Below are 13,381 nucleotides of genomic sequence, written 5' to 3'. Positions count from 1 at the left end.
GTGCAACTTTGAATACACAACTGCCCACATCACACCTGCTTTTGTGGTTCATTTTAATACATATCTTTAAAAAAAAAAAATTGCTTTAAATAAATGTTAAAAATGATGTAGATCAAAGTTTGTGTAATCAGAGCACTAGTGAGGCCTGTGAACAGCGAGTGTTAATGGTCAAAGGCAGGCGCACTGAAAAGACTTTGTTCTTCACCTAATGTCTTTACCTCTCCAACCTGGTCTCAGTCATTTTGTGTCACGACACTTCCTCTGCTCTCACTAATGGGACATGCTCTTTTCATGCCTCCAATTACACACAGTCATTTCCTATGTGTCCCCCGGGACCATATTTCTAGATTATAGATGATGTGCCCCACACCCTTCAGAATCTGGTGTGTCTGGACTGTGTGAGTGGCTGCGTCATGTGATATGATTTACTGTCTACTGTACTGCCTGTTGTGCGCACTGAGTGATTAAGTTGAGCGCATGTTAGCCCGTGAAACCGAGTGCTGTTACTGTATTTCTCTATCACTGAGTGTCGTCGTTCTTTGCCGGCTGCCACTTGTTGACGTCCACTTGTATTTCATGTGTCCTAATATATTTTGTCTGTGATGATTCCATTTCTCTAATTCTCAAGATGAGACCTCATTTGTGCCATATTTTTATTCTGTGAACTATGTTTAAAATGGACATTTTATTAAAAAAAATAAACAAAAAGAATGGCCCATCTTTTTTTTCCCCCGTCTCTCTCTGAAGTCTTCACACCCAATGCTTATGATCTCATCTCTTAATTTACATAGGCAAACTACCAACTGCCAGAGGGCTGAATTTCTTCTCGTTACACACTAAAAAAAAGCATATAGTAGCCACATCGGAAGAAGAAACACATTATATAGTTTACAAAAAGTCAGCAGTTTTCACTTCTCCATCAAGACGGCTCACTTCCCTGAGTGAGAGACGAGCTACAAATTGTGAAGAAGAGGACTGCAGGAGAAGATCCTGCACCTGTGTTTTATTTCACTACCTGTCAGAGCAGCTGCTTCACACTATGTGATGTCTTGTTGTGTGTGTGCTGCACAGAAAGTCTGCTTCCAGGCTCAGAGCTGTCCGGCTTGCCCGGCCGAGATGACGAGGCAAGTTGTCCCATGACCACATTTAATTCCTTCCTTTTATCAGAGTTTGTTAACGTCAGCGTTTCTTAGAGATACGTCATTGTTGTTGATGGACACTATAGTAGTTCATTCTCTTTTGGTATGTGAATGTCATTTTGTATGCTTCATGGGGACTGTCTAGGAAGTGGAAGACTTGAGATTTCAGCATTGTCATTGTTGAACCGGGAATGTGTATGTGTGTTTGTGTATGTGTGTGTGTGTGTGGGTGTGTGTGTGAGACATGCCTTTAGAAATGGCCCCGAAGGAGAAGGATACCCTGTTCAGCTGGATTCACTGCTATGAAACCATCCAGGACTCATCTATTCTTTGACAAACCAAAGAGTTTGGCAGGTAAAGTTTAATTGTTTGTTTACTAAGTAATGTAGTTAAACTTGTATCAGGCAAAGAGATAGTATGTTGTGTTTGTGGTTTGTTAACTGAGCTCATATAACAAGAACGTCTAATGGCCAGATTTTTTATCCCATATTTCTCTGTGTGATTTCTGTTCTCTCTATGAAATAATAATACCACTGTTCCATATACAATGTTGTTTACTGGTTTTACTACAATAAAAGCTTAACTGCAGCAGTGTATAAGTTCTCCCACATGTGAGCGAAGGAGCACAACTCCGTCCTCCCTTTAAGCCATCTTTATCTTTCTGCACTGCCTTTTAGTCTTTTCCTGCATCCTGGATATTGGAATTTATCAATGTTTCTGTCTTCGGAACCAGCAAAAACAAGAATATCATGTGCTTGAGTTTTTTCAGCTTTACATTGTGACTGAGAGGAATCTACCCCTCAACTAAACATTTGGTCTTGTTAAGTCTGTTTACCAATCATGAGTACTGTACACGCTGTACATTTCCATACATTTGCAAAGGATTAGGCTATTGTATCTAAAAATCCAGGCACCAGAAGGGTATATTACATATTTTGTTGATTTAAAGTTTTTAATGAAAAGAGGAAGAACAAACCCTGCAGCAAACTTGTATTCAAAACAATATTTTTTTTTAGTAATTGTCAAATCACTGTCTTGTAATGCATCACTGTAGAAAACAAAACGCAGTAATGGTAGCATGTGCCAACTTTTCAGACCCTACATGAAGAAAGGGTTTCTGTAACAGACGAGTCTTTCTGTTTTTCATTTAGGAACTTTTACCCTCCTTGCAGATCACATCATTTTATGCTGTTTTCTCTCATTCATATAACATCATGTAACAAGGCTAAAGTTTGTTTTGGTGATCAATAGTTTTTATCTATCTTTTGGAACGTTATTTAGATGTTTCAGCATATCAATTAACTGCATGACACCTATTTGCAGAACATTTAGTATTTTTCTTCAAATGGATTTTTAACTCTTTCAACCTTCTTCTCGAGATTATGATTCAATAATTCACTTTTTTTTTTTAAATTAAGATATTTCTTTCAACCTATTGCAACCCTTTTGTAATGAATAATGATGTGCCAGGTGTAGTTTTCAGAGGATTCTTTATTCACACTGAATTATTGCTGCACAGTGGAGTGACGCTTCACCACTTGTGCATCAGCTAAACCTTCCTACATTTTACACAGTGGAAATTGCAAATTGTAAATGCTTTGATACCTTTTATGGTCTTTCCTTGTTTTGTAAGCAGGTTCATTTTCAACTCTTCAGCTTGGAGAGAGCCGCTATTTTTCAGCGTTGCAAATTTCCACAGATTTCCAAACGTCTGGAGATATATTCAGTGGACAATTTATTATGGGCATATTTCTACATTTGCTCCTGGTACTTTTGCAGTTTCCATCCATCCACCTTCAATACTGCTTTCTCCAACTTGGGATCATGCAACGCTGCAGCCTATCCCAGTATGACTATGAAGGCTGGGTTCTCCCTGGACAGTTGATCACAAGGCAGACACAGAGACTCGATCCTGTTAAAAAACACAAAGAATTTATTAACATTTTGACAATGTCCCATTATGATGATTACTATTTAATTCCATTCATTCTAAATAGAAAAGAAAGAAAGACTTTGAACCCCTGTATGTTTGACAAAGACATCCATGCAATTTCTCATAGATGTCTCAGGTAGGGTAATCTTGAATCGAATTGAATCAAGTCAACCGGATTTGGCCATATGTCTTTTAAGACATTTTGCCCATTTTCCAAGTAACTTCATCAGTTCATCATGCTGTTCACTTGACTAGCCTGCTAGTCTGGACATAGAACAGATGCAAACTGATGATGCAGTCTCATATCAACTTGTGCTGCATGTAACGTTTTGTATTGGCAAAGTCACTTAGATGAAATGCATTGATCTGAGGTTGTACTTCAGATGTAGATGTGACCATAATCCAATCTCCAAGAGCAGTTGGTGGATTGCCTCGGCTGTGGAGAAACGAGGGAGTCAATAAAAAGAAATAGGTGACAAGACAGAGGACACATAGCCGGACATATTTATAGATGTGAGAAATTGATACTGAGACTGTGCAGTAGAAGGCGGAGAGAGAGAAGGAAAAAGAGAGAGAGAGAGAGAGTGGGCAGGGCTCTAGGTATGTGAGAACAACAGCATGCTGGGCAGAGGGACAGAGACAGGGGAGGCAGACGAAAGGGAAGCCAGCCAGAAGAGGAGAGTGTGTGGTTAGGTGCATGGAAGTGTGTGCATGTGTGTGAGTATGAAATCAGATGGAGTCCATGTGCAAAGACTGTAAGCAACAGAAGGGGATGCACGAGGAAGATGAGGAGTAACAGGGCGAGGCAGCGGCGAGAGGTGCAGAGTGAGTCTGTCTGTGTGTGTGTGGGTGTGTGTGTGTGTGTGTGTGTGTGAGAGAGAGAGGGATAGTGTGTGAACAGAGGGATGCAGTCATGTCTCTGTGAATGGAAGCAGCACAGCAACGGTAACCATGCTGAGCCCCAAGATAAAACAGGCACGCCGGGGTAAGCACACTCCCTCCTCCCCTTTCTCCATCCCTCCTCTGTGCTTTCTATTTCATATCTTTCTCTCATTAGCTGTCTTGCTTTTTCCCTCTGTTCTTTCACTTGCTGTCGGCAGTGCTCCTTCATCTGTCCTGCTGTCTTCAATATGTTAAGCTCTCATTGATTATGACATCGACAAGAGGATGATGCTAAAGCTGCATCCCGGTGTCTTTCTGCATCCCAGTGACCAGTGTTGAGTTCGAACTCTGCCCAGTGCTCACTAAGAGTTAACAGGCTCCACTACAGGATGATGTAATGCATCATGTCTCCCTCAACCAATTACACCATCTTCATTCCTCTAAGATTTTATTCTGATGGAGAATCTGTCTGTTGTACTAAACATGGCTGCTGGACAGATCATTCTCCCTCCAACAATGGTCTGCATCCACCTGACATGTTCACACCTGAGCCACGAGACTCCTGCTCTGTTCGTTCCCTATTTGGTTGTGTGGTTTTGGGCAGGTGACAGACTCTAGATGGGATATATCCATGACCCTCTACTCTGGTAAATCACAACAGCTGACTGTCAAACATAGTTCCTCTAATGCAGGGCAAAATCCATTTGTGACTACCAGAGTTGGGGCACCATGTATACATGCCTCTCACATGACTGAGTGAAGATGAATATGGAAGCTGTAAATCTGAGGACAGTTCCTGCCACTGATCTTATTTTGATGCAGAGTTTAAATAATTGCCGCACTCTTAACAGCAGGTGGTTACTAGATAACACAACATGGAGGAGTTGGGACAATTTGCCACCTCACTACTGTGGATGAAAATGGCTTCAGCAGAGCAAAGTATCCCCTTATATTGGCTTCAAGAACCTGCATAGACATGTTGTGCTAACTTATCATGGACAAGGATCATAAAACATGATGGGAAGTAGAAATGTCTCCTCTTTCTCCTTCATGAACACAGTTACTGGAGAGTGCAGTGGCCACTCCGGTTTGCTTGCCACGTCTTGTGTGCTTGCCATCTCTCATTTGCTGTAATGGTATTCTCCTTTGATTAGATTCGTAGCTCGGCTCTCCTCTGACCCTTTTATGCAGTATCATTCAGGACAAATTCAAACAGCATCGCTGAGCTTGATGTGCCTTGAAGAGCTGAAGCATCAGACCTGAATCCTGAGCCGTTTGAAAGCGTAGAGTTATCATATAGAGATATCATAGAAGACATTACGCCTCTATTATCTTTATGACAGTTTGACTGATTAAAAGAAAAGTATACTTTCAATGAACTATGGACTTTTTTCAGCAAGACAATCTTTTTGTAATGTAGTACAGATACAAAATTACCAGAAAAATGGAATGGCATTTAAACACTTCCATCATCAAAACTTGTACAAACAACAAAAACTATTGTACAGTACTGTTATCCATAGGCGATATATCACAAATGTACAAGAATCATATATCAAATTAAATGCATCATTTTGGTGCCATTGAACATTTAAACTTTAACTAAATTACCCTTACATTTTATTTTTCGATGCTTTTGATGTTCTGCACATCCACATTTCAAATACATAATTTTAGTTGTTAGGTCTGACAGTTATTTTAGATCATTCAGAGTATTGATGATCTAAATCAAAAAGAAATAAGCTCAGTATGAGTAGATACAATACAATGAATTTTGAAATAATTCATTCCAATTGATTAAACCTCCCAGCTGTAAACAAATTAGTTGAACTCCTTTTCTACCCTTGCCAAACAGCAAATCGCTTAGAGCTGCAGTAATACGTCATTAAAAATTTATGTAAATATATTATGATCTGACACAATGAACACTTTAACTTTCGACTCCTCAACAGTGGACATGCAGTCAAGGACATCGGCTCTGAAGTGGTATTAAACTGATTCACTTTGAGTTGTTCAGGTTTTCTCATACCTCTTGTACATTGTAAGTAAAACTATTTTTTTTAATCTAGTTCACATGCATTTACAACAGCTATTCATTTGAGCATTTTCTTGTTTTTTCCAATAACCAATATGTGTCGTCCAAGATTAAATAAGATTAAACAAAAATAATCAACTTTAGCTTCATCGAACAATAGTTTAAACCAATAGAATTAACAAAATGCTTAAACATGTCATAATGAAATCAGTAAAGAATTTGTGACTTTGCTTTTGATATGAAGCTGTTTCAGCTTCATTTTTGAATGCAGAGTCCATCTTAATGTCTTAATGTAAGAACTAAATACATTTTTTTACCAGCGCTCACTAGATGTAGTTCCCACGAGGAAACTTATCACTAACCTAAATGGTCTTTAGTAGCTATATCAGGAGTGTATCTAGATAGTTATTAGGCGCTAGGGGTTCAGGGGTTACCTGGAGTTGTGGGGTCCACCCCAGAATGATTAAAAATGAAGGGCTATAGATATCTCTTTTTATATCAAGACTATTAATCTGAAACAAACTTGTTAATGGTTCAGTAATTGTATTTATTTCTTTATCTTGCTTTTGTTGGTTAAATTAACTTATTTTCATTGTAAAGAAGGTCCATATGGCTTCTTGCTTTTCCACCGTCAACAATAACATGTTGGACCTGTCCGCTTGTCTATATTCTTCTTTGTTGAATACTCAGCTAAGGTGTCCCTCTTTGTTAAATATACAAGAAAACAATAATTTGATCCTGTTGCAGTAATCGGTCTTCACCAACAGTAAATTATCCCCTTGTTAGATTTTGTGAGAGGTATAAAATATGTAGTCATGTCTGCTGTATTTATAGAACCTTCTGAGGTGGCTTTTGCTGTCAGCACGCTGGTCTGTTAATGCATCCTGCACGTGGTCACTTTGCCTTCTTCATTGCCAGCAATCATGACTCCACAAAGGAAAGGCACACGAAAAGGTAGAAACAAAACGAGGAGTCTGGACACAGCTAATAAGCAGGAAAGAGCAAAAGAAAGACTTGGAGAAAAATGGAAGAAGAGATTTTGGTTCAGGTCTTTACAGATGCCTTCCCTGCTGTCCTCAGCAGAAAGTGAGATGCAATTAACAGGAAGAAAAACGCCATTGATTTCTCTCTTTTCTCCTCCACCTCTGCCTTCTGTTTATCTCCCTCTCTCTCTCTCTCTCTGTCTCTCCGACTCCCCAGTGATTGCTCTACTGTGGCTGTTTTTGCTCTATACCTATGGCACACAGATGCTAATATATAATCTATAACTGTAATCAGTGTGTGCCAGTTAAAGTGTAGCCCGATTAAAAACAAAACTCTACATTATGTTTTTACTGTCAAATTGCATAAATATCTATGATGAAGTACGATGACATGAAAAATACTATACACCCTCGTTGATATCCAAAATATATAATAAAATATGCTGCAATAGATAGTTGGATTTCATTTTAAAGCAGAGTATCTCTGCTGCAAAATGGAGGCGTTGCCTTCGAGGAACTCTGCATGCATGGTCGAGCCTGCAGGCTTATCTGTACCCAAATGGGACTTCTGTGAATAATGATTGTGTATCCTCTCTTATAGTATCAGCTAAATAAGATGGAAAATGTCCCAAAATGACACATATTCACTGTCTTTAACTCACTCCATTTCCTGTTCCCTCTTACACTCATTATTACCCTCAAAGGTCAGTTTCCTTCACTTAATCATAATGTCTGTATCCATGCAGCACGATCCAAGAGCATGGTGCTTGGAGAGCTGTCCCGGCTGTCCAGGCCCTGTTCTCCTCTGGATCAGGAGAAGGCGCTGAAGGCTGGCTGGCTGAAAAGACAGCGGAGCATCATGAAAAACTGGCAGCTGCGCTGGTTTGTCCTGAGGACCGAAGCTCTCTATTTCTACAAGGACCAGGATGAAAGCAAGGCACAGGTGTCGAAAAGATTATGTTTACAAGGGTTACAGGGGGTCACCTATTGTAGGGTTACTGTGTCATGTATCTGGATTCATTTTGGTTCAAGGCCAAACCATTTTCGTGCTTCATTAATCTAAGTGATTTTTACCAAGGGCCAGTCAACTAATTACATATATTCGAACCTTGATAACAAGGTTTTCACTTTCTTAAATCAGCTAATAACATCAATGTCAGAGCCATTCTGCAAGATTTTGAAGCCACAAACTCTACATTATGTTTTTATTGTCAAATTACAATTGCATAAATATCTATTTCTCTTTCATTTAAAAATTAGCCTCCATTAGAGCATTTCCACATTCTCCATTAGAGGCATTGTGTGTTATTATTGCCCTGACACACACTGATAATGTGGTAACTAGCTGCCCTGTGGTTCTGCAGTAAGCACTTAGTATTTGACCTTTAACCCTCTCTATGCTGGAAAGATCTGAAATACAAGTGCATCAGGAAGCACTGGGGGGATAAGTAGATGAAGAGATGTTTCCCTGAGTCATCCCCCCCTCCATCATCATTACCTTCTTCAGTTGGATAGCTGCCCGGAGTCCGGCATACTCAGAACTCTAAAATGTTTAACATGCATTACACGTCCGACTGAGAAACCACTGCCCGTCTACCAGTCTGTCTATCTCACACCTTCCTTGTCTTTCTCCTGCAGGGTTGTATTCCTCTTCAGGGTAGTCAGGTCAATGAGGTCCCTGCCAATCAGGACGAGCCTGGCCGCCACCTTTTTGAAATTGTTCCAGGTGAGCTGGCCTGGTGACAACTCTGTTGTGTATGACCAAGCGGATAAGCCTCGTTCAATTGATGCTGAGCAATCTGTTTACTTCAGAGTGCCAAGCAGAAAAAAAAAGCTGTGGGTTCACTAAATCTTTTGTTAATGTCTTTCACAAAAAGACAACCAGAACAAAGCTGGACGCAGATTCGGAGTGAAGTTTGGTGATATTTATTTTTATTGTCGCTGGAAGTTGTGACAACACTTTGCATAGAGCAGGTAATATTTTCTGTGTGAGGTGGGTTGACCCAGAGTCAGAATGATGACTTGCTAAAACCGACGGAGATCAATAACTATTTTTGAGTTACGTACATGAAATATGCAGAACAGTAGAAAGGATTTTGATTACCGCAGCCATCCATCTGATAGCTCAACAACTGTTTCATGATTACAGTCAGGAGAGCCGATATGAGCAGGACATAGATCAGACAGCTTTAAAAGAAAGAAGGAAAGATCAACCTTCTGTAAATCAGTCCGTCTCTGTACAGTTGTTCCCAAGATTTTAACATCTTGGTGTACTATTTCAGTTGTTTTGGCCTGAGTAATGACTGATTCTTTGGTAAACATACACGACCATCCCAGATGCTCAGAAGGTCCCTAGCTCATGCAAACAATAACAACCCAGGCATTTCTTTGTGTGCCTGACCAACACTACCATGTCAGTTTATTCCACAGTTGCATGAAAACCAACTTTGATCATCATAAAGCAATTCAAGATGCCCGTTCTCGTGAGCTGTTCTCGGCATGCAGTTTTCTGAATAGGGATTTAGAAATTTAGAAATCACACCTATGTGCTTCAAAAATAACTTATTGATATAAGACATTTATAATTGTAATACTCTTTGTAAGCATGAGATAGTGTTGAGTGTCACTACATTAGGTTGTGGAATAACAGAAGAGAAAGACACAAAGGAAGAGAAAACAAAACGTGGGCAGAAAGAGCATGAGAGGAATGGTGCAGTTGCTGGTATCTCCTGGGAGTAGTAGTCTTTCTGGGTCGTTTCTCTCACAGCCAACACACTACAGTATGCGCCACGGTAAAGGACTCGGTAGTAAATGCAAAATATGCTTTCTAAACAAATGCAGTTAATACCAAAATCACATTCAAAGACTTTTGTCTTAAATTCAAAATGAAGATTATGCCCAATTTTGAATTTGTCCTTTCACAACAATTTTAATGTTGTTTTCACTTCTTCAAAAGCATAAATTTCAAATTTCAAAGATATCTAATAGTTCAGTCAAAGCTGAGCTAAAATGAACTACAGTAAATGTCAAAGCCAAATGTCAAACCGGTGGTATCAAACTGTGTGTACCCAGTCAAAGGAAAGGCTGAGCTGTAGGGCTGTGTCTTTGTACTTTAAAAGGGATGCTCGAGCTGATAAGATTATTGAAAATCCGGATGCAGCTATTTCTAGTTTGTAAGGCTAACTTGTTTACAGATGTCACAATAATTCAGAAATTACATTTTGCCAAAACGATATGTGTTGTATCTATGATTTCACAATTGAAAAACACAGTTGTTTCGAGGTCATTTCGCCATATTTATTTAGAAAGTAATGATATATGTTTGTGCTTCCAGGAGGAGCCGGAGAAAAGGATCGGACTGGTGTGAGCCACGAATCATTCCTGCTGATGGCCAATTCTCAGAGCGATATGGAAGATTGGGTTAGAGCCATACGTAGGGCCATATGGGCTCCTTTGGGTGGAGGTGTGATACTTTGATATACTGTATATGCACACACATTCCTCCAAGCTTGACAGAGAGGATTTTATCCTCCCGGGTACACACAAGAATTATGAGATGCTGTTATTGACCTGCTGTTCCTTTTTTTGCGTTGTGTGACTTCAGGTATCTTTGGTCAGCATCTAGAGGAGACGATGTTGTATGAGGCTCAGTGTGGCCCTCAGCGACTGGTCCCTGTGTTGGTTGAGCAGTGCGTGTGCTTTATACGCGAACATGGACTGAACGAGGAAGGCCTTTTCAGGGCTCCTGGACAGACCAATCATGTTCGAGAACTGCAGGATGCTTTTGACCGTGGAGAGAAACCTGTTTTTGATAGGTGAGGCAGCGGGAGGTGATGGTTTATATAGGGCAGCATTAAGCCCTGTGTTGAACAGAACTTTTTGACACGCTCGTTCTTTCTCTTTCAGTTCCACAGATGTCCACACAGTGGCATCACTGCTAAAGCTGTACATAAGGGAGTTGCCAGAGCCTATAATCCCATTCTCGAAGTACACTCAGTTTCTTTCGTGCGCTCAGCTTCTCACCAAGGATAAAGAAACGGTACTTCAATATCAAGCTGAAGTATGACTAATGTGTTTCAAACGGTTGTCTTTGAGGTCATATGTTGTTTGTTTGTTTGTTTGTTTGTTTGTTTGTTTCAGGGTGTCATTGAACTAGGCAAAAACGTGACATCCCTTCCTCAGGTCAACTACAACCTCCTGAAATACATCTGCAAGTAAGCACACAGTTTCCTGTGGTCTAGCAGTCGTCACCGATGTGACTATGATGGAGTTCATTGTTGCTGCCTTTCTATTCACTGCCTCACAATTGATGACTTGTCAGCCTGTCAAACCAGAAAAATAACACAAATTACACCCACATCTTGGCCATCAAGGAAGAGTGACATCACTGCCTCTTCATGTTTTCTTTGCCCTCTTCGTTTAATAAAACCGAGGCCTAGCCCACACATCAGCTACAATTATGACTAAGTCCTCTTATCCAGTAGTTTTATTTTCTCTGATTTAAATATGCAGCATTGATACATTTACTGATTTAAATTCTGTTATGTGTTCCTTCTGTTCAGGTTTCTGGATGAAGTTCAGTCTCACTCCAATGAGAATAAGATGAGTGTTCAGAACTTGGCTACTGTGTTTGGACCAAATATCCTTCGGGCCAGAGTGGAGGATCCAGTTACCATGATGGAGGGTTGGACATCATCTCCACATATTTTAACTTGCAGCCAAGAAACATGCTTTTGAATCAACGCCATGAGACACCTCATGTACTGTGTGGTTTCTTTCTACCAACAGGAAGTTCTCAAGTGCAACACCTGATGACTGTGCTGATCAGTGAACACTCCCTACTTTACCAACGAGAAGATCCAGACACGGAGACTAAGATTGCACAACATCCAGAGATCCAGCGGTGCAAAGTGGAGTGGCTACCACAAGATCGTAGTGACCCCCAGCTCACTGATACAACTTCTAAAACTCCTCAAGAAAAACTCCAGTCTTCAAGCCCCTCTACTGACAGCCAGCTTAATGCACCGGGCCAAACATCAGAAAACGGTGAGGACGATCAGACTGAAGGGAAGAGCAAAAGTAAGACAGAGGAGAAGGTGGACAAAAAAGCAGACAGCAAAACAGAGTTGAAAGGTGGAAGTGAAGTAGCTGTTAGCCCCAGTAAACAGTCCAAGGCACTACCTTCCTGGAAGTGCTCTTTCAAGGGCAACGCAGCCTCTGGGGGGCCAAGGGGGAAAATTGGGGGATCGGCGGGGGATGTGTCAGCAGCTGGCGGGAGCAACTGGCTGATGAATGGCCTGTCGTCCCTCCGAGCTCACAGGCGAACAACCTCATCGGGTGAAAGACTAAAAGACTCAACGCTCTCCCTTAAAGAAGCCACTCTTTCACTAAAGGACTCGCAGAGAGACTCTGATGATGATTCCACCCGAACACCCTTATCTCACGGAGCCCTCCACAAATCCCACAGACTGTCTGCCTACGACAATGTTGCCCCATCCAGTCTAAGCTTGCCTGCTGAGGCCTCCTCCATCTGGACATCCTTTGAGATCTCATTGTCAGAGCCGGAGCGAAGCCAAAAGGCAGAGACATCAGAACATTGTGAGGAGTTACCCAGAGAGGTGGGGGACAGTCCCGATACTTTGGATCAGAGCGGAAGTGGGAATGAGGACGATCTTGAAGAAACAAATGATTTCCAAAGCATGCTGACCGAACTCAAGCAGGAACTGAAGAAACAGAGGGCAAGTTATGAAATGAGCATTTGCAAGTAAGTATGAGACACTTCTTTTAAAAAAACTGGATCAAATTAAGATAAACTATTAATTGTTTGTTTTTTTCTCCTTTGAGGCTGGAGGAATCCTGTTCCAAGTACAAGTCGCAGGTAACCCGCCTTGAAGAAGAGCTGGACCAGGAAAAAAAAAAATTCAACATGCTGGAGATCCGACTCAGGAACTCGGAGCGGGCTCATCAAGATGCAGAAAATCGAAATGTTCTCCTTCAGCGAGAGATGGAGGAATTCTTCAAGACCCTTGGAGATCTGACCACAGGTGCACCACGGATCAACTAGTGTTGACCAACCTGCCTTCACCCGGTCTGTCAGTGGAGGAGCAGCTCACATACTGGGAAGACCAACAAGCCCCAAAGCTTTGAAGACCAAATACCTCTTGTGCAGTACTAGTTGCCACCCTGCCCTCTTTAGTATGGCCGTCTTGTGCCTACAGCGACCAGCACCGGTGCCAAATGGGAACTCCTCTGGACCAAGTACTTCTCATTTTGTCATTCCATTAAAAAAAAAAAAATCCCTATCATACACTATAGGCTATGTGGTGAATCATATATAGACTAAATTCCTCAGTTTGACACCAGAAAAAGCCTTATTAATTGTACAAGGTATTTCATCTTACATGTGATG

General features: G+C 41.0%; 1 protein-coding gene across 3 annotated transcripts; it reads left to right on the top strand.

Annotated features, from left to right (window-relative positions):
* Positions 1-918: 918 nt before the first annotated feature.
* Positions 919-13,359, top strand: arhgap22a (Rho GTPase activating protein 22a). 3 transcript variants are annotated; one of them, XM_080481317.1, is made up of 11 exons: positions 919-1,124; positions 1,394-1,493; positions 7,719-7,915; positions 8,611-8,698; positions 10,307-10,435; positions 10,577-10,787; positions 10,879-11,011; positions 11,113-11,186; positions 11,535-11,656; positions 11,761-12,736; positions 12,817-13,359. In XM_080481317.1, exons 2-11 carry the CDS (start codon positions 1,442-1,444, stop codon positions 13,034-13,036), a joined length of 2,202 nt encoding a protein of 733 aa, XP_080337443.1. In that variant the 5' UTR covers positions 919-1,124; positions 1,394-1,441; the 3' UTR covers positions 13,037-13,359. The 3 variants fall into 3 exon arrangements, with proteins under 3 accessions (XP_080337443.1, XP_080337444.1, XP_080337445.1); XM_080481318.1 differs by lacking the exon at positions 919-1,124 and having other exon boundaries at positions 1,200-1,493; XM_080481319.1 differs by lacking the exons at positions 919-1,124; positions 1,394-1,493 and adding an exon at positions 3,708-4,057.
* Positions 13,360-13,381: the final 22 nt, after the last annotated feature.

Source organism: Lipophrys pholis (assembly GCF_963383615.2).
Source record: "Lipophrys pholis genome assembly, chromosome: 15".
Lineage (NCBI taxonomy): Eukaryota > Metazoa > Chordata > Actinopteri > Blenniiformes > Blenniidae > Lipophrys > Lipophrys pholis.
Note: the sequence above shows the minus strand (reverse complement) of the source record. Positions and strands in the feature narration are given on the sequence as shown.

Bases quoted from the DNA above. Each gene is read 5' to 3' on its own strand.
- arhgap22a (XM_080481317.1), top strand. From the start codon at position 1,442: ATGAAACCATCCAGGACTCATCTATTCTTTGACAAACCAAAGAGTTTG. The intron at 7,916-8,610 runs GTGTCGAAAAGA...TTTCTCCTGCAG, and splicing joins AGGATGAAAGCAAGGCACAG to GGTTGTATTCCTCTTCAGGG. The intron at 12,737-12,816 runs GTAAGTATGAGA...TTCTCCTTTGAG, and splicing joins TATGAAATGAGCATTTGCAA to GCTGGAGGAATCCTGTTCCA.